The sequence below is a fragment of the Mustela nigripes genome, chromosome 4 (genome assembly GCF_022355385.1).
Source record: "Mustela nigripes isolate SB6536 chromosome 4, MUSNIG.SB6536, whole genome shotgun sequence".
In the NCBI taxonomy this organism is placed as follows: Eukaryota; Metazoa; Chordata; class Mammalia; order Carnivora; family Mustelidae; genus Mustela; species Mustela nigripes.
The window spans coordinates 87,344,384-87,367,742 of NC_081560.1; the positions used below are offsets into that span (position 1 = coordinate 87,344,384).

The 23,359-nt window shown below is 42.6% G+C and overlaps 1 protein-coding gene across 4 annotated transcripts in view; it reads right to left on the reverse strand.

The window, feature by feature from the left end:
• Positions 1-23,359, reverse strand: part of SRPK2 (SRSF protein kinase 2) — a 145,575-nt gene that overhangs the window by 65,200 nt on the left and 57,016 nt on the right. For all 4 annotated transcript variants that reach the window (XM_059397008.1, XM_059397010.1, XM_059397009.1 and 1 more), the window contains one exon: positions 12,820-12,971. In XM_059397008.1, the coding sequence (XP_059252991.1) occupies positions 12,820-12,971 (152 nt within the window). The remainder of the gene's footprint in view (positions 1-12,819; positions 12,972-23,359) is intronic.

Below are 23,359 nucleotides of genomic sequence, written 5' to 3' on the forward strand. Positions count from 1 at the left end.
AAAAAAAAAAAAAACAAAAAAAAACCTCAGATACAAATACCCACACATACACACACACAGACATACATACACACACAGTAGCATATTATTAGTAGCCAAAAAAAAAAAAAGAGAGAGAGAGACACAATGTAAATCAACTGATAAATGGACAAACAAAATGTAATACATCTCAAGCACAGCATATTGCAGTGTAAGAAGGTATAAAGTAGTAACATACACTACAACATGGACCAAAGTTAAAAAGATGCAAAGTATGCCAGCTACAGAAGACTACGTACTACAGGACTCTGTTTACATGAAATGTCCAGAATAAGCAATTCCATAAAGAAAGAAAGTAGATTAGTTGTTGCCTGGGACTGGGAAGAATAGGGATGAGGACTGACTGTTAATGAACATGTTTCTTTTTTGGTTTCATTTTGATGAAAATGTTATGGAATTAGTGCTAATAGTTGCCCAATCTGTAAATATACTGAAAAACAATGAACTGTAGCTTCTAAAGTGGTAAATTCTATGTAAAGTACCCCCCTTCCATTGTTTGCACTAGCATGGCCAACGGCAGCCGGGAAGCAGGTGAGCCTCCCTCTGCATGTCACCAGAAGAACAACAAGCAGCCTAACATGAGGTCACGATACCTACATCATTCACCTCACTTCATCTCATCTAGCAGGCTTCTTTTTTTTTCTTCTTAACTACTTTATTTATTTATTTGACAGAGAGTGAGCACAAGCATGTGGGGAGAAGCAAAGGGAGAGGGAGAAGCAGGCAGCCAACACGGGGCTCGATCCCAGGACCCTGAGATCACAACCTGAGCCGAAGGCAAAAACTTAACAGACTGAGCCACCCAGGATGCCCCGAAGGAGGCTATTTTATCATCTTACATCACTACAAAAACAAGAAGGGAGAACAGAGAACAATAAGACATTTTCAGAGAGAGAGAGAGCAAGCACGTGACCACATAACTTTGATTACAGTATATTATTATACTTGTTCTATTTTATTATTGTTGTTAATCTTTTTACTGTGCCTGATTTATTTAGAACTTAAACTTCATCACAAGCATGTATGTATAGGAAAAACATATACATAGGGTTTGCCACTCCCTGCAGCTTCAGGCATTCATGCGGGTCCTGGAACATAACCCTAGTGGTTTGGGGTTGGGGGGCTATTGTAATCAATACAGAAAACTGTATGGGGGGGGGGGAAGCAAGTTTTCAAGTACTGCTAGTCAATACCAAATAGAAGGAAAAAGAAAAAGAAAAACCCTTCAACAAAATCTAAAACTGCTTTACTTCATTTCAGTCTTTTCAGTTCTAGGTTAAAACAGGATCTGGTACAGATAAATAGGAAAATCACCCTGCCCAATCCATCCTACCAATTCAGAATATCAATGCTAAGAGGGAGCGAGAGAGGGATCTGGATAAGGAACTCTTAAGAATACAGCTCTTTTTTATACAAGCCTCAAGAGAGAAATAAAAAACACAGGCAACTCTATTGTAAACTTCAAAGTTGCTAAGAGACTAGACTGTAATCGTTCCCACTATGAAAAGGAAATGATAATTATGTGACATGATAAAAGTGTTACCTAACACTAAGGTAGTAATCACAGTTCAGTATACCAATGTATCAAGTGAACACCTTACTTACACAATGTACATCTTACAGAGTGTTGTATGTCAATTATACCTTAGTAAAAATAAATTCAAAAAGAGAGAAAATAAATTATTCTAAAAACTTGTCTCATTACTTGGTTCTGTTTGTAAATGTTTTCAAAATCCTAATTTAGGTCCCAAAAGAATCAAACATGCTTGGGGCCCACTGAGAGAACTGGTAGACAGGCCCAAAGAGCTAGAATGTATCAGTTTGGGGTCAAAGAAGGAAAGTAAAGGAAGTTACGGTCCAGTGAGCTGGTAAGTGGACTGGGAGAGGATGGGACAGAGAAGTGAGCCCTCACATGGCCTGCAGACTCTTCCGAGATCCAGCCTCCTGGGCCCCGTAGTGCAGACAAGCAGGGAGGGGGCTGTGGGGCGACCGCAGGAAGTGTTTGCACAGGGGGGACAGGGAGGAATAGAGTGAGGGCAATGCTGTGCAGACCCCTGCTGGACTAAGTGAAAACAGAGGAGGAATTTGGGCTGCACCACCCGGTCCTGCTCTGGCACCCAGCACAGCAGGGACAGCCCCACAGCATAGCCAGGAGCAATCTCACAGCAGGTACCAGCAGCATTGGGTCAGCGAGAGGCTGAGAGAGGCGAGAGGGAAAGTCCATGGCAGACAGCATGTGGTGGCACTGGCCCCAATCCCATGCCACCCACCTCTGGGGACATGCAGACCCAACGATGGCCAACGATGACAGGTAGGGCAAGAACCACAGACATTGAGAAGACGATTAAGACCCCACAGGGCACCTGGGTGGCTCAGTGGGTTAAGCTTCCACCTTTGGCTCAGGTCATGATCTCACAGCCCTGGGATCAAGCCCTGCATCAGACTCTGCTCAGTGGGGAGCCTGCTTCCCCTCTCTCTCTGCCTACTTGTGATCTCTCCCTCTGACTAAGGAAAAAAAAAAAATCTTTAAAGAAAAAAAAGACCCCTCTGCACCAAAAAATGGAAAACTCCAGTTACACAACTAACTACGCACAGAGACCAACAGCTGCTGTCTGCCAGTTCCTCGATCCGCTCCATGTCAAGCCGAACCCCAGTTCTGGCTGCTCTCCTACTTCCCTGCCTGCTCTCTCTCTCACCTTGTTCCTTCTCCTCCTACATTCCATGGCCTCTCCCAAAGGCCTGTCAGTGAACAGCCTTATTGCATCTTTTGTATTCACTTAACATCTCTTCCACGATTTGCTTTCCTATCAGATCTGTAGTTCTTGTGCAAGGTTTGGGAAGAGTCACAAGAACCACAGAACCCTGGAGCTGAGGAGTCCCAGAGACCCCCCGCTGACACCAACTGCAATTCTGCAGGTTCCAAAGACAGGCTTGGCTGCAACAGTTAATCCCTAAGAACTCACAGAACTCCCTGAAGGCTGTCATACTCATGATTACATTTTATTACAACATAAGGGCCACAGATGACAGTCAACCCAGGGAAGAGAGGTAAGGCAGGCTTTAGGAGGCTCCCAAATGCAAAGCATCCAGGTGCCCTCTTCTGCGAGCATTACATCATGACTCTAAGGCTTAACCACCTGAGCTACCCAGGTGCCCCAGCAGCGTTGCTTCCTTACTACACCATTTCCTAGAAGCTCTTCTGAGCCCCGGATTCCTATTTCCAGCTGTCTTCTTGATATCTACGCCAGTGTCTTTAAACTAAATGAATAAAGTCAAACTCAAAATTTCCCCAGACCAACTGTGATTTCACTGTTCCTGTTAATAGCTCCAAATCCACTCTTTCCAATAAGGAATTGAGGCAGTTCATAAAACCACGGTAAAAGATACAAAATTAGAAGGAAATTGGGGCAAAGAAAAAATAGCCTTGAAAAAAATAAAATAGAATAATGTTGCAGTGAAGTTAATAGACAGAATACAATGCTGGAAATTCTTGCTCATTTTTTAATAGGAGGGTTGCACATTTGGCTCTGAGTTCTTTAATAGCCAAATAACATCCTAAACAAAGAAGAAATGGCAATCAGATTCAGAATTCAGAGTCCTTTAAAAAAAAAAAAAAGACGTCCAGAATGCACTCTCTTCTTCCAGTCCCACCACACACAGTTCAAAACCCTGTCCTCTATGGTCAGTCTTTTGTCAAAGACAGAGATGCTTCCTCTATGATGCTACTTGCTTTCTGACCCCTCCATTATATGTATCTTCTCTCTCTGAGCATTCAAGATTGACAAATGAATCTTTCTTAAATACAGCCACTGCCCATGCAAAATCTGCAATGGCTTCCCACTCTGTTTCTCTTTTTTAAACATTTTTTTTTCTATTTACAAAAAAACGCATGCTTAGTACAAAAAATCAAGAAAAATTAAGACAAAGCGGTAACACACACACACACACACACACACACACACACACAAGAAATCCTATAATCCACATTAACTAGGTATGGCAACAATTTTTTAAGTTGAGGTAAAACTGAGACGCCTGTGTGACCCAGTCAGTTAAGTGTCTGCGTTCACCTCAGGTCATGATCCTGGGTTCCTAGGATCAAGTCCCACATTGGGATCTTTGCTCAGTGAGGGGCCTGCTTTTCCCTCTGCCTGTTGATCCCCCTGCTTGTGCACTCGCTCTCTCTTTTTCTGACAAATAAGTAAAAAATAATAAAAATTTAAAAATGGAGTTAAAATTTACATACAATGAAGTCAAACATCTTATTACATAATTCCCTGATATTTGACAAATGTATACACCTTAATCAACATGAAGAATATTTCTCCAGACTTCCCATTCTTGTTCTCCCAATCACACTCTTTGTCAGCTATCTAGGTAACCAGTATTTTCTTCTAGTCTGAGACTAGTCTTTTCATTTTTAAAAGTGCCTTTAAATCTGAAAATACTTTTTTATTTTGATGAAATCAAATATATTAATTTTTATTTTGTAGTTAATACATCTTGCATATTCTCTAAGAAATCTTCCCTACTGCAAGTTTGTGAAGATATCTTACTTTAAGCTTTATAATTTTAGCTTTACATTTAAATCTATGATCCATCACAACCTTTCAAAGAGAGCTAAAAAATACCTACACATCTACTGTAAGGTCAGAAACAATCGATGATGTCCACTCTTACCACACTTCTATTCAACCTTCGGCAAGGGAGCAAGGAAGCAAGAAAGAGAAATAAAATACATAAAGAATGTTGAGGAAAACAAGTATCTGCATGACACTCTGGGATATGATAAATGACCCGTGTGCAGAAAATCCCAAGAAATCTACATAGACACAGAACTAATCTGTGTTCCTTCATATCTTACTACCCGGTGTTTTAATTTACTTCATGTACAAATTTCTTTCCCTCATCTTCATCCTCTACATGATGCTCCCAAATTCCTCTTCAACCTAATCTATGCATCAGCCTTTAGCTCACCATGGGCTAGGAAAACAAGAGCCTCCAGCGCTTTCCAGAAACACTGGTTCCAGCCTCCAGGGCTGAATCAGAGAAGTGTCCTGTGCCATCAGTAAAGTCCAATAATTCTCCAGTGGCAAGGCCCCCTTTAACACCTTCTAGGAAGTCTTTTACCTCTAACCAAATACACCAATCCTCTAAAAGCTCTCACCAATCTTCCTTTTCCCTCTTACAATTATTAACCACACAGTAAAGGTAAAAAAGGCTATTTAAGTAATTTCTCGATGTGGCCTCTTCAGTTACTACTCAACAAGCCACACATTATTCTACCAGGTGCCAGGGACGAACTGCAAAGGCAAGAGCAACGAAGGACTGACTGGCTTCTACCTACTCTAGCGGCAAAGTCCCAAGCCCACGAACTCCCGGGGAGTCGGGGCTTCTTTCTAATTCACCTTCCTAGTCCCTGAGGTAAAACATAACACCTGACACAGAGTAAGCCTCAAAGAATTGAACCGTCATGCTAACTAACGCTTAGTGATCCATCCCCCTGTCAGTGGCAACTGGCAGCACCGGCAGGCCTATCAGGTGTCAGGATGTCCTCAGTCTCCACGAAAGAAACGTAATGAGGCCTTCTGTGATTAACTCAGGAGCATCTATGACTTTTCTCACACAGATAAGCAGAGTTTCTTTTTAAGGTTTCAGGTACGCCAAATTAAGCCGAATAATTTTAAAAACATACACAACCACGGTAGGATTAAGGTGTGCACAGCCTTAGTGGTTTATAAGGAAAAGAATTGAATGAATAAAGGTGATCTTTTTTATAACCCTCCCCCCCCACACCAAAAAAAGGGAAAAAAGCAAACTAAGGATGACACTTCTATAAAATACAAGCTGTATGACACTGGTTTCTAAGGCAACCCTATGTAAGGTGTACTGTGTTCTTATTTTAAGACAAGCTAAAGCTATAATAGTCCCAAGGCACACACTGTAGAAAGACAAGGCCAGTGAGAACATATAACCATCAATGTGAAATATTCAGTTATTAAAATTCAGCCAATCCAAACTTTTCATAGATGGAAAGGCAAGTTGTATGTAAGAAAGTCATCAGACATGTTTATACTGTGTGAATATTTATACTGTTTATCCTACCTTTTGAAGAAATTTCTAAGTTTCAAAAGGAACCAACTGGAAGCTACTCAAACGTGGATAATAAATAAGACCTCTGGAGCATTACGGGTCATTTTAAAAAGATCTAGGGAAGAAACGAAATCTGTATTCTGACTTGTGTCCCCTTCACGGCATGTCAACCTCCTCACTCTTGACAGGCCTTCTGAGACACACGGGAAACATCGGCGTCATCTGTCCATCCACTGTAACTTAACACTAGAGACAGTTCCTTCATCCAACCAAAAATACTTATTGCACTGCGGAGAGTACACACGCAGGGGGGCTGACAATACACAGCCCCTGACTACAGGGAATTTTCCAAACTGAGGAGGAGGAGATCACAAATGAACCGAAAAATAACTGTAGAATTACACACCCTGGTGCCAGCTGGGGGCTGGGAGGCTCTGGGACACGCTCTTGTTGGGGGCAGAGGCAGGGGCCTAAGGAAGATGTGACTCAGGGTTTAAAGAAGGCCTTTCTGAGGAAATGACACACGCTTACCAAGTCAGACCACAAAAGTGTTGAAATCAAGGTCTCCAGAAATAATACCCGATGAAAGTGTACAAGTTGCCAACTTACTGAAGAACGATTTAGGCGAGGATCTCCAAGGAGGCAGGGCAGGCAGGATGATCTAATCAAATGATGTTCTGACCGTCACCACTGACCAGTCCCCATAGCAAGCCTGTGCTGAGGGTGGGAGAAACGTTCAGACACAAGGCCGTCCCAAGCCAGTAATTCCCCTCACGCACCTCAGTCACCTACGGTGAAGCGACCAGAAGGCACTTCTCTGTGCTGGCTTTGAGGTGCAGAGGCACCCACGTACCTTAGCGGGGCCTAACGAGGCTCTGAAATACGTAGGGGTGCGGGTCGTCCTCGCTTAAATCCCAGTCCGGGGGTTACAGTCCAGCCCAGGAACATCCAGCGGACACCCCCAGCCATTCTGAGGTCACACTCTGCAGAGCCACCAGCGCCGCAGTCTCCCTGAACGACCAGGTTCCACTCTGGCGAGGAGGCTTTATGTTCAAACTCACGGAGCGTGCGCATGAGGCACAAGGGCCTCCCGGAAGTGTCTGTTCAGTGGCTCGCCCTGTGTCTGACCCTTGTTATCTTCCAGGCTTGGAAGCAGGAATCTGAACAAACTGCCCTGCCTGCTGCTACAGTTCTCGCCTGAGACAACTGACCAGAGGAGACACCAAAACGAGACATGGAGAGAGAGGCCACGTGACATGGAGAGAGAGGCCACGTGACATGGCTCTCTCTCTCCGGAGGCCGGGGCAACAAGCCCGGCACAGTGAGGCAGCGAAGACCCCAAAGGGGCGGCACAAAGGGGACCAGCATGAAAGCACAGGAGGGAACGAATGCAGGAGAACGAAGGAACAAGGGCAGGACGGAGGGAAATAAAATTCACGCTTCTTAAGCACCTTCTATGTACCAGGCAGTATGGCACATACTTGGTGTATTGGTCCCATTTTCATCCTAATAAAATCTTAGGTGGTATGATGTGGTTGTGTGTCATATTACACGGGGAGAGGATATTCCATCACAGATGAAGAAGCTGACGCCTGGAGGGCAAAGAGCCTGACTGAGGCTTCTCTGAGCTGAGAAGCTGGATTCTGGACTCAGACACCAAAGTCCACAGTCCTACTGGGTCTGATGGGAGAATGAAAAATAAAAGGAGTGGGAACAAGCCAGCCGTGAAGACAGAGAATGCACAGCCAAGTAAAAAGGAACAAGGAAGAATGCGTTAGCGATATTAGAACTCTAAACAGTGGCCTTTGGGCTCAGGTAGCTGAGGTTTCCTATGTTTCGAATGGGGAAAGACATGTAAAGAGATGAAAAGGAAGGTTGGTTGGTCATGAATGATCCAGGAGGGCAGAGACCCAGACGCTTAGCACAGCTCCTGTGGGACACTGGGATTCCAGGTGACTGCACACTCCAACCCACGACCTGTTTCCTGAGGTGAACAAACACTTCTTTTGTGAAGAGATAAAACAGGTATTGTGTTTTGTTGTTGACATTTTATTTTACTTTGTGAATACTAAGAAGTGGTTGGTAGGGCAGAGGTTCTCTAGGAATGAAGTCAAAGAAAACAGAAGGGACAGGAAACAGACAAGACACCTCCTCAGACTAAGTAAAACCCACCCCTAAAAACTGCAAAAGCCATCCCTCCCCTTCCCCCTGCCCGAACAATTCAGTCCGCAGTCACGAGACAGGGTGGGGCGACACAGGTATCCGATCACGGGCTAGGCAAGGGCAAAGGGGGGAGATGCCCTCTGAAGCAGAGACAGCGATCCGTGACTCATCACGTACAAGGAAATTAATCAAATAATTAAATGTAATGAGAATAATGAGAGCCTAGCCTCTTACTGTCAAAGAAAGAAAGAAACCCAGAAATACAGAAAGGGAGAAAACTGGGCTGAATCCCCTGGTATTAGAGTGGAATTAGAGCTACCTGATTAAATTCACATATCTTAATAAATACATAAGTAAAAACAGAAATAAGCATAAATATAGAAATATATATAAACATAAAAAAATGTGTGTCTCCCTAGACCTATGCTAAGAGATCTACAAACACTGATACCCCAGTGATGATAATCACATCCAATGCCCAGATCTTGTTTTCTAAATCCTGTCCTCCCCTAAAAGAGACCAGGGATCCTTGTAGAAAGAGTGGACTCCAGGGCTGGGGTAGGGAAAATACAAGCCTGGAACAGTTTGCTATACTTGAAAGTAAGCAAGTGCTCAAAGAATGACAAGGACATCTAGAAAGGACACAGAATCAACCTGAAAGAACTCCTAATGGCCAAATGTGGGATAAGCCACGAACCCAAACAAATAAGGAGAGGAACTGATTAGAACTCACTGAATAGGGAAGTCCATGAATGAGTCCATGTGACATAGCCAGACAGACAAGACAGGGAGACGGATGGAAGGAATGGAAGACAGGAAGAGAAAGAAAGGAGAGAAAGAAGGAAATATATTTGTTGACAAGAGGGTACTTAAACAGTCTCAAAGAAGTAACCCTCAATAAAATCTGTATTTACGACCAGCGGGAAAAAGTAACTTCACAGAACAGATCATCTGGCAGACACTGTGCTAAACAAAGTGACCACATCAACTCCAATGGTATAAACCAAAACACTGCGCTTCTTGGTAAAATAACGTGCTAAGAGAACACTTCCCAAAGAGCAATACTTTTCTGGATTTTTTTTTTTAAAACGATTTTATTCATTTACTTCACAGAGAGCAAGAGAATACAAGAAGGGGGAGCAGCAGAGCGAGAGAGAGGAGCAGGCTCCCCACTGAGCACAGAGCCCACTGAGCACAGAGCAGAGAGCCGGGCCCCTTGAGCCTAGGACCCCAGGATGATGACCCAAGCCAAAGGCAGATGCCTAACAGAATGAGCCACCCAGGTGCTTCACAACACTTTTCTGATACTCCAAACTAAGAAACATGGGGGTGGGGTGGGGGTGGGGGGACATGGCTGGCTGAGTCAGCAGAGCACGCCTTTCTTACTCGCAGGGCTGTGAGCTGGAGTTCAACCTTGGGTATAGAGATTATTTTAAAAACAAACAAACAAAATCTACAAAATAAAGAAGTTTACCAAATTAAAAAACATTATACAAAATAACTGACCACAATCTTCAAAAATGTCGGTCATGAAAGCCAAGAAAAGATTAAGGAACTATTCCAGATTAAAGAAACAAGTGTTCACAAAGAAAAAAACAAGCCCAACAAGTCATTTGTCCCCCAACAGGTCAAACCAAGACTGAATTATAGTTTCAAACTACCCCAGGAATGTGACCTTTTAGGAGTCAACCAGGAGTTTCCTGATAAGTACAGTGAGGTAATCTGCATGATAAAAATGCTGCCACCTCACTCTCTGCTCTCCGCTCTCCTCATTTGAAGGAAAAAATCCTGGCAGGAAATAATCATTCCTCTTGGTAGTAACTCCAAGACTCACCCTCTTTCCTAGAGAAAGCTCTCTGTCACAACTCCGAGGAGCAACTCCACTTGCTGGATTACAGATGCTGTCCAATTCGTGAAAAGCTTAATAAAGCCAACTAGATCTCCAAATCTATTCAGTTGAATTTTATTTTTTAACACAAGAAAACAAATGTAACATGATTCTGAGAAGAACTGGTTTCACATAAAGGACAATACTGGCAGCTGGCAAAACCTGAACAGAGTCCGAGGAATGTAGGGCAGAACTATTACAATGTTAACTTCTTGATCTTGATGGTTGCATTGTACTTATAAAGAAGAATGTACCTGATTGTGGACAAAATATGCTAAATAACTCAGGGGTGAATAAGCAGCATGTTGGAAATTTAAACTATTCAGGGCTGGAGGGTGGGGGTGGGGCGCAGTTCTAGTCCCAGACATTCCCAATCATTTTCACAGACTCCTTGAATGCATTTACCTTGGTTATCTTGGACAAAGGGTTCTGATCTACATACAAAATTCACAGAGTAAAGCATCTGGTATGTGTAATACTGACTAGACGCACAAGTAACAGCAAAATCAGGAAAGACAGAGAGAGAGCGAGAGAGAGAAACTTCTCTCTCGCACATGCTTTAGTGAGGCTGACTTTAATACTCTAAGATGTTTAGAGTTCAGTAAATGTTACCTAAAATCAGCCCTGACTGTGAAATCCTTCATTCACAGGCCTGTATTTTGGTCTGAGGTGTCCACTGTGTGGATCTACAGACTGGAAAGGGATAAACAAGAGCACTGGTTACATCTTCCGACCCACACGCTTCAGAGCCAGATGTGAGGCAAAGGGCTCTCATTCTAGCACTGTGGGGCCCTTGTGCTAAAAAGAAATGTTCCTACAGAACCAACCTAATGCTCTGGCCTAAGCAGTAAAATTGAAAGACAACTGTCCGCATCTCCTTTTCAAACAACTTCATTTATGAACCAAGAAATGCAGATTAAGAGGGGGGATACAAAACCTCTTCTTTTCACCTTTCCACAGACTCCTGTTATATTTCATAGCAGATGGCAAAGACCTCTGGGGTCACAATCACTCCTCATAAAAATGCTGAAGATCTACTCCTTTTCCTAAAGAAAACACAGATTCCACGTGTAGAAACCCATTCTTGGAACAATGAGGTCAGAGTGGAAGATTGGTTCTTAAACTTTTACAGCAGAACATAATTTTCTCTTCCTCCTAATAGGTAACTAAAAAGCACAATGTTCTCATAACCAATACATGAATGGCCTGTAATCACGAGGTAAGTGACACTACAAAGCCAGAGAGTCTTTAATGCTCTATGGCCTAAACAGGTATCCATCTTCTACCATCTATTATTATTCTGTACAGAATCTGCTTTACATCTATCTTAATCTGTAGCAAATCAGTGTTTCATCACATGTTCAGAAGCTCAGACTATCAGACTGTGATAATTTTCTATTAGACAGAGTGAAAGTCCAGATGAGTAAGTTAAGTAAAAAAAGGAGTCAAATGGGCACAGCAACTTCCCTTCTCCTGCATTCTCAGAGTCCCATCTACACCAAGTATAGAGTCTGGATCCCACTGTTCTCAATAATCATCATACAATATGCTTGGTGTTTTAAGGAGTTTAACTCTATGTTCTTAATCTTTAGGAAACATCAATACAGCAACACTTTGCTTGAGTAATTTTTTTAGAGATTTTATTTAATTTGTCAGAGACAGAGTACGTGCCCGTGCACACAAGCCGAGGGAGCAGTAGGCAGAGGAAGAAGCAGACTCTCTGCTGACCAGGGAGCCTGATACGGGACCTGATTCCAGGACCCCGGGATCATGACCTGAGCCAAAGGCAGACGCTTAACTGACTGAGCCACCCAGGCGCCCCTCACTTGAGTAATTTCTGTGTCTTCTGCAAAATCACAGCTAAAAATATAATCCACTATGTCACACAATGGTAGAACCCACAGAATGTCTTTTTCATTGAGCACAATGCCAGGAAAATGCCTGTTTCTGTAAACAAATGAACAGGCTTTCTTTCCACAGACAATGAATACTATGTAATTCAATGCTATACAGAGAAAGGGCTGGTTCCTTGTTAGTCTTAGCAGCCTGAAACGTGAAGTCAAAAGTCTTGCACAAGAGTTAAACTGGCCCCCTCAGGAGCCTGGTAACTTCAAGTCTCTATGTTCTTCCTAGATGGCTTATTCCGTTTTTATCTTTAATTGTTGCTTAATACTATCTTTAATTCTATTAGTAGATTTAAATCCTCTGGTAAGTACTCAGTGTGAATGTACGTATGTATATATTTTCTATCGGATACAGTTTTCCTTCTGATGTTTCTTACATTCTGGGGTATCATTCTATATTCAATGACCCAGAAATTAAAAATGATATTGACACCAAGAGGTTAATTTAATAAAGACCAAGCGTCGGGGGCGCCTGGGTGGCTCAGTGGGTTAAGCCACTGCCTTCAGCTCAGGTCATGATCTCAGGGTCCTGGGATCGAGGCCCGCATCGGGCTCTCTGCTCAGCAGGGAGCCTGCTTCCTTCTCTCTCTCTCTGCCTGCCTCTCTGCCTACTTGTGATCTCTCTCTGTCAAATAAATAAATAAAATCTTTAAAAAAATAAAAAATAAAAAAAATAAAGACCAAGCGATCAGCCTCATTCGCTCGGCCTGACAAACCCCACGAGCATATCACCTTTGCAGTAGTCGGCAGGGTCCTCCTGCTCCTCATCGTCGGATCCTAGGATCTCCTCCTCCGGCTCTGGGGGTGTGGGGTCCGGCAGGGGCGGCGGGGGCGGCGGGGGGGGCGGTGGAGGAACTAAGGGAGCTTTCTGCTGAGGCTCCGGCCTGAAACAGTGGAAGGAAAATTCCTGTTTACTTAGTAGTCAATCTTGCATGATGGACACATATGAGCGTTTATTAATACAAGACAAAAAATAAAACACACTAAGAAGAGTTGATTAACGTCACTTTGTCATTCTAGCTGAATTCAAGTAATGTTTCAACAAACAGGTCAGGAGGAAAGATTATACTTTACAGACATATTTTCACTCAAAGATTTAGTATTTCTTAAGTCCTGACAAGATTATAAAATATAAGCGAAAGAGAAAGAGTATTCACCCTTACCCCCCACGATACACAGCCTTATTAGTAAGAACACATCCCACAGAGATTATTAAAACACAGATGAAAGCAGCCCTGAACGTAAAAAAGGGCTTAGTTTCCATTATTTAAAAATGAAATCCTATAGAAATAGTAAGAATATGGTTAGGTTTCCTGGATGCTTCTAAAAGCTAATTAATACACACTGTAGCTGATCTACAGTCATTTTCATCACAGAATTCACAGTTATTGATCAACCTTGCTTATCAAGAACACTGTCCCCAAACTGGAAATTAAACAAAGAAAATACCCATTGTCAAACATAGATACTGTCCATATATTAATGCCAGGTTTGCAAGGTTTGCAAAGTGGTCATTTCTAATTATCATATAAAGGCTCAATCATGATTAATTATGCTCTTTTACAAAAGTTAAGAAAACCTGTAAAGAAAAAACATTTTTAAGCTTGAGAGATTACATATATAAACCTTCTTTCAGGAATCTAAAAACTCAAGAGCATACTGAATATATTTGCTTAAATAAATAATGCATTCATAATGCAATCCTACAAAATCAAGCTTTCACTTACTATAAAATGTAACTGCTATTTCTAACCATGTCCTTCTGAAACTTGAACCTAAGGTCACAACACAGGCATAGAACCACATCTCTCCCTTCAACTAAGACAAGCTGCCCCAGCAATGGAACCACCACTGCCCTCCCTGAGCTGACCAGAGCTGCGTGGGTAGGAAATGGGGATGTGCGGATACCCTGCAGAAGGTATCTGCGTTTCCCAGAGAGAGTTTCAGTAGGTGAGCAGGGGGTCTCTAGTCTGGGAGCCAGGGGAATCCCACAAGCCCTAATGTGGGAGACCAGTGCTCGGCTTTGGCCTGCCCAGTATTCATGGCTCCCCTTCTAAAAACACCCTTCAAGACATCACTACTCTCTGCACAGTGGAAGGCAGCTTCCAGATGTGCTCTCTTCCTGGTGGTACAGGTGAGGGCACAGACAGCTAGAGGTCACCTGAGAGCCCTGGTGCCTTCGGATCAGCAGTCACAGGGCGCAAGTTCATCTGCAGCTGCTGGTACGAGGCAGGGCCAGCAGAGCTGCCCTGACCAGTGACCCCTTCTAAGCTGGACCTCTAAATTCTTGCCACATCTAAGATAGCATTTACTATATTGCCTTAAGCCTAAGTTAGCTACAGTTCATTTATGTGGTTCGTCCCCAACACTCACATTGTCACAAGCAACAAAGGGGGGGCCAAGGGTCGAAGGCAGCAGAAACACTAGCAGTCACCAGGAAGAGGCAGCATTTGCAGTCACCAGCGAACGCTGGCAATCAGGACCACCTTCGGCAGAACTAACGAATGCTTATGAGCTGAAAATGACTTGTATTGAGGGGCGCCTGGGTGGCTCAGTGGGTTAAAGCCTCTGCCTTCGGCTCGGGTCATGATCCCAGGGTCCTGGGATCGAGCCCCGCATCGGGCTGTCCGCTCCGCGGATAGCCTGCTTCCTCCTCTCTCTCTTTCTACCTGCCTCTCTGCCTACTTGTGATCTCTGTCTGTCAAATAAATTAAAAAAAAAAAAAAAATGACTTGTATTGATTTCTACTTGCTAGAATTTATGAAGACTCAAAGTTACAGCCCTCTGGGTGACAAACATTAGGAGCGTGGTGGTGATCATATTCTGAGTTAACCAACTGCTCATGATGAAGCCCTGGAAGGGAAGAGTCACAACCAAACACCCACATCACTGCCAGAATACGTCCAAAAATACATCCAACAGACCTTATGCAAGTGTGATCATCTTTCTGGCAGCCTTGCAGATGCTCCTTCTCTTGTTAACATATGTGCTCTTACTGCAAGTGGAATGTACTGGACAGAAAAGAGGTCCGAGGAGGGGGAGGCAGGGGAGGACTGCACCCATCCCACGGCTTCTCCGGAGGGAAGAGAAGGTTAGCAAGATGAATGGTCTCATGCGACCCATTCATTCTTCAGGGCCGTGAGCAGAATCTACCCAGCTGACAAGTCTGCTCAGTCAGAAACACTTTGAAAGTTAGCTATTTCTTCCTTAGAAATTTTATATGAATAAACGAGGAGATTCTCCAAATTCAAAAGAAAATGCGTTCTATTCCCTATAGGAACTAGGGAACAGAAATGAAAAGAACAGAACTGGAGGATCTTGTTTTACGATTTCTTACATTTGGGCCGGGTAGCAGGGGCTGTTTTGTCCCCGGCAGGATGTTATCAGCATCCCTGGCCTCAAGCCGCTGACGTCAGTAACATCCTATCCCCCACCCCCAGGTGCGACCATCAAAACTGGGTCCAGCCGTGGATAACACCCCTGGGAACAAAGCCATGCCCATTAGGGATCCACTGCTCTCACAATATTTTCTGGTTTTAGCTTCATCTCTGTGGAATAGATTGTATCTGTGTTAAGAGAAAAGAAATTCTAATTTGCATGGGCTCATTTTCTCTCCTTTGAGAGGTTCAAATACCTTCATCACAATGAGTTTCTTATTCTTCACCCATCTGGTGAGATGCCCACATTGCTTAACAAAATTCTCGGACCCTCTGGTCTCAATGAATAGGCACCTCCCACCCCTCCAGTGAGGACCACATCAACAGGCAGGCAGAAATCTCACCCAAAGCCAGTCAGTTCTATCAGGTTAAAGGGATGAGTCGGGGTGCCTTGAAGTATAAAGAAAGCTGAAAAATGCTGATGTAACATTCCAACCAGCTATCATACCGAAGGATCTAGGGCTATGCTGCCTAAATCAGCAGCCACTGGCCACATGCAGGTACTTGAAATGTGACTAATCCAAATCAAGGTACGTGTAAAACTACACGTTGGATTTCCAAGATTTCATACAAAAAATGTAAAATATCTTATTAATTATTATTATTATTATTTATTACATTGTTAAAACAATAATGTTTGGGATATAATGAAATATATTATTAAAATTAAATTCACCTGATCCTTTTTGCTTTTTTTTAATGTGACTACTAGAACAGTTTGAACTACAAATGAGACCAGCACTACGCTAGACCCTTCAGATCACCAACCCCACAGGAGAGATTCCTGGACACCCAATAACTGGATTTTTCTTTTCCCTTCTTTTCTTTTCTTTTTTAAGATTTTATTTATTTATTTGGAAGAGAGAGAATGAGTAGGAGGAGCAGCAGAGGGAGAAACAGATTCCCCGAGGAGCAGGGAGCCTTATGTGGGACTTGATTCCAGGACACTTGGATTTTGACCCAAGTGAAGGCAGGCGCTTAACTGACTGAGCCACCCAGGTGCCCTGTGATTTTTTTTTTTTTAAGGCTTCTCCCAGGAACGCCTGGGTGGCTCAGTTGGTTAAGCGGCTACCTTTGGCTCAAGTCATGATCCCAGCAGTCCAGGGATCGAGGGCTCCTTGCTCAGCAGGGAGCCTGCTTCTCCCTCTGCCTCTGCCTGTGCTCACTCTCTCTGACAAATAAATAAAATCTTTTTAGAAAAAAAAAAAGGCTTCTCCTAGTAACCTGCCTCACATCAATTATCACTAACTATTAAATCACTCAACTCAGCATAGGAAGGCTCAGAACAATGTTATAGTCCCAATCATTCTCTTTTTCATCCCATCCATCCTAGTTACTGCTTCCACACAGGAGAAGCCCTGGTAAATCTGCTGTAGGGCAGCTGTGTGGACCAGGCCACACCATCTTTAAGGCTGGCTTCTTCACATGGTTTCTCATGGCTTCTACAGCAGCTGTTTCTATCACCAAATATATACTCATGAAATTTATCAACAGATTTAAAAAAATATCTTTTCATCAGTCCTGTTGAAAACCATCAAGAAGTTATTTCATATAAGAATTACTAGAAGCACTTAAGAAGCCATGCAGGGAACTCATAAATATTTTCGCCAAGGAGGCCCACACAATTAAATGGTGAAAGAATGCTCCTTCCAAAAAAAATGGTAATGGGAAAATTGGTCATCTGTATGAAATGGGGGGAAAAAAAAGCTGTAACTTTACCTCACACAAACATAAATATTAATTTGAAATGGATCAAAGACTTTTTTTTAAAAGATTTTATTTATTTATTTCACAGACAGAGAGAGAGGGAACACAAGCAGGGGAAGGGGCAGAGGGAGAGGGAGAAGCAGACTTCCCGCTGAGCAAGGAGCCCGATGTAAGGCTATGGGAGGCTTGATCCCAGGATCCTGAGATCATGACCGGAACCAAAGGCAGAAGCCTGACTGCCTTCATTACTCTAGAGCTACGCAACATTTCTTAAATATGACACTAAAAGCATATGCAATAAAAGAAAAAAGATAAAGTGGACTTGATTAAAATTCAGAACTTTTGTGTTTCAAAGGGCAATCAAAAAAGTAAAACCAGTCTACAGAAAGGATGAACATACCTGCAAATCATACAAGATAAGGGTATTATATGTCTAGAATATAAAAAGAACTCGAGGGCACCTGAGTGGCTCAGTCGGTTGAGCATCTGCCTTCAGCTCAGGTCATGATCCCAGGGTCCTGGGATTGAGCCCCGTATCGGGCTCCTTGTTCAGCGAGGAGACTGCTTCTCTCTCTCCCTCTGCTTACCACTCCCCCTGCTTGTGCTCTCTCTGTCAAGTAAATGAATAAAATCTTTAAAAAGTAAAAATAAACAAAATAAAAGAAAAAGAACTTGGGGCAGGTGGGTGGCACACTTGCTTGAGCCAACAACTTTTGGTTTTAGCTTAGGTCATAATCTCAGTGTCATGGGATCGGGTGCTTCCCTCTCCCCCTCCTCCTGAGCTCATATGTGTGTGTACACACATGTGCTCTCTCTCAAATAAATACATCTTTAAAAATTGTTAAAAATAGGGGGCACCTGGGTGGCTTAGTGGTTAAAGTCTCTGCCTTCGGCTCAGGTCATGATCCCGGAATCAAGCCCCACATCGGGATCTCTTCTCGGTGGGGAGCCTGCTTCCCCTTCTCTCTCTGCCTGCCTCTCTGCCTACTTGTGATCTTTCTCTCTCTCTCTCTCTGTGTCAAAAAAATAAATAAAATCTTTTTAAAAAATAAGTAAATAAATGTTAAAAACAAAAATAAAAAGAACTCTTACAACTTGACAATAAAAAGGCAAACCCAACTTAAAAAAGGAAAAAGATTAGAAGAGATAGTTTCCAAAGATGACCTGTAAGTGACCAATAATCACATGAAAGGTGCTCAACATCACTAGCTGTCTGGGAAATGAAAAATCAAAATCACAATGAGATACCACTTCACACCCATTAGGATGGGTATAATTTAAAAACAAACAAAACACAACACAACACACAATAACAAGTATTGGGGAGCCTAAAGAAATTAGAACCCTGAATTTGCAGCACGACTGTTACACGGCCCAGCTGCTCTGCAGCTGGGCAGCTCCCAAGAAGGTTGACTTCAGACTTCTCATAAAACCCAACAATTCCACTTCCAGGTACATACCCAAAAGAAATGAAAACATATGTCCCCACGTAGTCTTGTGTGAAAATATTCATAGCAGCATTATTCATAATAGACAAAAAATGTGCACTGACTGATAAATGAATAAATAAAATGTGATATTATTAAGCAATAAAAAGAAATGCAGGGGCGCCTGGGTGGCTCAGTGGGTTAAAGCCTCCGCCTTTGGCTCAGGTCATGATCCCAGGGTCCTGGGATTGAGCCCCCAGTCGGGGGTCTCTGCTCAGCAGGGAGCTTGCTCCCCGCCCCATCCCCCACTCTGCCTGCCTCTCTGCCTACTTGTGATCTCTCTCTGTCAAATAAATATATAAAAATCTTAAAAAAAAAAAAGAAAAGAAAAGAAAAGGAAATGCAGTACTGACATATGCTACCACATGGGTGACCCCTGAAAACATTATGCTAAGTGAAAAATACCAGGCACCAAAGACTACGGTGTAGGATTCTATTTGACATGAACATGTCCAGATGAGGCAAATGTACAGAGAACAGAGTCAATCAGTGGTTGCTGAGGGCTGGCGGCAGAGAAAAGAGAAAAGGAACGGGAATGGGATTAACTGTTCACATGTACCGAGCAATTTCAAAAAGCTGGGTTTTTTTAAAGGAAAAAAATGCACATGCCACACACACATACACACACACACACCAGTATCTTATAATGTCCACTTTAGAAAGGATAGGCCTACAAGAAAAATTAGAGATACCTACATTTAGATTTAGAAAATCTGTACACATGGTCTCCTTCACAACTGCCCCAGCCACATTACAGCAGAAAGAAGTATGCAGTTCTGTAAATTAATTTAAAGAACATGTTCTCATATAACATAAACAAGGTACCACCCTCAGCAACTAGAATTAAAAAATTTAGAAACGAAATTCCAACTTGCCATTTTATTTTTCACAAAGGATTACATATTCATTTTTCCCTACAAAGGACACCTAAATATTCTCACTACTCCAAATAGGATGAGCAAAAAATGCCATTTAAAGAACAAGCGGTTTTCCTTAAATATTATAATACTGAGATGATTTTACCATGCTTATCTACTGCCTATTGTATTTTTCAGGTACATTGGCTCTACCACACCAGGGAGGAAACTCGAACCCTAGCTAAAGGCATGCATCATCGGCCCCACACTGTCATGGCAACCGGAGTCCCGACTTCCTTCCAGCTGCTATTTCTTCTGAGCAGAGAAAAGGACAAATAAACTTCACTTTTGGCAGAAAAACGGCCTTTCCTTTATTATCAATGTAAATGGCAACTAACACTAGTTTAAGAAATTAATTCATTCGTTTCATCTTTAGCCAAAATATACTTTAAAAAAGAAGTTCAAAATGAACTTCTAGAACATTCACATAAAGCCAAATTTTGTTTTCTTTCCCCCTATGTCCATCACCTAATCTAAAACTCCCTCCCTCCCTCCAACTCCCCATTCTTGATGGCAAATTGTCAGCCAGAGGAATAAGCAATCTGCCATTTCTGCTTAAGGACAGAACTAATCAATATATACTTTCTCTCAAAATAGCTTATCCAAAAAGCCTTCCTGTAACACTGGGGTAAAGCCTCACAGCTAAGGAGAAAAAAAAAAAACCCGTAATGAGTTCATGTGTTCTTCCCTAATGAAAAAACTTCCGAACTTTGGGAAAATCAAACATTAATGGTAAGTGTCTGTTGTGGTAGACCAACTTCTAAAACTGAGCCCCAGTGACCCTCACCCTTACAGAATTTCCTGTTCCTCTGAATGTGGGTAGATCCTGTGAACAAGATACCACTCTTACCACGATATTATGCTACTCGGCAACAGGGCAGCTATGCTGGGGTGGGCTTGACCTAATTACATGAGCCTTTTAAAAGGAGAGGGTTTTCTCTGGCTGGTCACAGAAGTCAGAGAGTCAGAGAGTGCTGCAGCTGGCAGAGGAGAAAGCAAACAACCATGCTGTGAACTGCCCATCAGGGCCACAGAGCAAGGAATTTCCAGCGACCTCTGGGAGTGAGCACAGTGCCCAAGCCAACGGCTAGGACTAACAAGGACTTCAATGCAAGGAAATGAGTTCTGCCAGTGACCAGTCATCTTGGAAGAGTGCTCTGAGCCCCAACAGAGAACCGCAGTCTTGGCCAACAGCTTGATCTCCAGTCATGAGAATCCAGTCAGGCTGTGCAGCCCTAATTTCTGACCTACAGAATGATGAGCTAATAAATGGGTATTGTTTTAAGCTGCTAAGTGTGTGGTAATTTGTTACACAGCAATAGAAAATGAATACAGCTGGCCAAGTAAGTTCTCAGTAAGTAATTGAGCAGTTCATGTTAATTTATCAGATTTTGGCCTCAACTGAGGTCCAGATTTTTTTTAGGTAATTAAAATGGCCAGAGGAATTAAGAAGCTGGATATTCAAGAATGGAAGCCAATTCTTCTTTGGGCATAGGCAGGTTAAACAAACAAACAAACAAACAAAAAAACAAAAACCAAAAACCAAAAACGTATGCCCCAAATTCTAACAGAAATAATCATAATTCAAAGCTAGAACATTTAGACCTTATTTTCCAAGACTACATTGTTTTCTAGAATATGGAACACAGCCAACTAAAAGTTGGTGACAAAGTAAACAGATCTGCCTCCCCACTTAACATTTTAGACAAGAAAGGAGTTAACTGTTTGATCACCTAACAACAGATATATGACAGGGCTACACACTTCTTAAGCCACCGGTACTGTGAATATTTTATAAAACATTAGTGGGACCTGGGAGAAATATTACTACTGAAGTTGAAAAAGACTAACAGAAAAAATGTACGCCAGAGTTAAGAGGGGTGTAAGAAGACATCCACCGATCCCACACACAGTCAGAAGAGTATCTACCATAACCCAGCAAAAGCTTCCCAGGAGCCCAGCACTGAGGGACGCAGTCTAGCAAGGAGAGAAATGCAGGTCAACAGGGATACATGAACACAAGCAGTGCTTCCCAGTTATCGTCAGGGAGGGGGAGATGGCAGAAACACCTACATGCTGGGACTGACTAGAACAAGGCGTGAAGGGTCGGGGCAACAGACAGATGGAGGCCCCAGTCCTGGACACAAGGTGACCAGAAGCAAAAAGGCCTAAAAGAGCCTTTGGAGTGCCAAGGCCAGAGACAGGCAAGAGGTTCTGCTGTCATCAGCTCATGGAGGAATGACCCACAGCACCGTTCTAAGCAGTCTGGGCTCTATCCTTACAGCAAGCAGGAGCCACTGAAATGTAAGAGATTTGTTTTCTGCCAAGAACATACGGAACTGGTATGTGGAATGGGTAGAAAGGATAAAAGCCAGAAGCAAGGAAACTGGTGAGGAGCCCAGGGAAGAGAGGATAAAGCCATGAATTCAGAACTTGGTAATTTAGTTGGTGGAGGTGGGTCTTTGCCTCCTCGATTTCTGGTAGTGAGATAGCATTACCATTAATTAGGATAGCAAACAGAGCCAGGAGGAAGAGGAAGGGCTTCCAGAGAAAATTTCCTTCTCTTTTAGTTCATCTCAGTTTGAGAGGCATTTGGGACACCCAGCAGTATAGGAATATAGTGGCTTGCTTGGTATATAGAATCTATAGCTAAAAAATAAAAATTGGGGCTATAAATAGAAGTAGAGGTCATAAGCAAGCAGCTTATGGTAGCTACAGGCTTTTCCAAAGTACGTGAGAATGCCAAGGAGAAATAATGAGTGAAATGGCCCAGGGCACAGCCTAGTTCGGAGCCAGAGTACAAGGTTATGAAGGCACCAGCTTAAAATCCGTAACAATGACCATACTATAATCACCAATATAGATCATATATTTTATGTGCAGATTTTAAAGAATATGCATGTATAAAAACCTCATGTAAGCCTACCTTTTACATTAGGATGAGATATGCACTAAAAAAAGGAAAAAGAGCCAGCAAACCTAGGTAGGACCCATATGTGTTTCCACTGAAATACTGTTTGTAGGCGATCAAGTCAAAGGGGCATAGGCTCCATGGCTACAAAAGAAGGACTGTTTGCTGAGACCTGTATGTTGACGAATCTTACTACAACCACTCACAGCTGCCTTGTGTTACTCAGGAAATAATGCAACACCGTACCACTTTGGACAAGTCTTCTGCAAATGTCCAAAACCTTTAAATCTGAAAGCAACTGTAATTATACAATTCAATAGGCACTAGCCAATTTAATTAAAACAGAGTAAAATTTAAAATTCAGTTCTTAATCACTCTAGCCTCAGAAGCACTCAGCAGCCACACACAGCGGGCGGCTACAGTACTAGGCAGTGGAGACCCACAACATTCCCATCACCATAGGAAGCTCTATTGGACAACACTGCTATAGGCGATATTCTAAAAGCATGGACTTCTTCCAGCATGTCATTATTTTTAATAAATAAATAAGATCAACTAAAAGAGTATGAAACATTTTTCTATGTAGCTCACTACTAGAAGTTTGAAAAATAAGCTATAAAACTATAAACAGAGAGTGTATATTCAATTTAAATTGGACAGATGATTCCAATATCTGAATACCCTTTAGCTCAGCACACCTCCTTCCTAGAATTCATCTTACTGATACACTCACAGTGACAAGGTCTGCAAACAGCAATATATCAGAATCCAAATGTGTAGCAAGAGAGGACTTATTATTAATAACACCTGGTA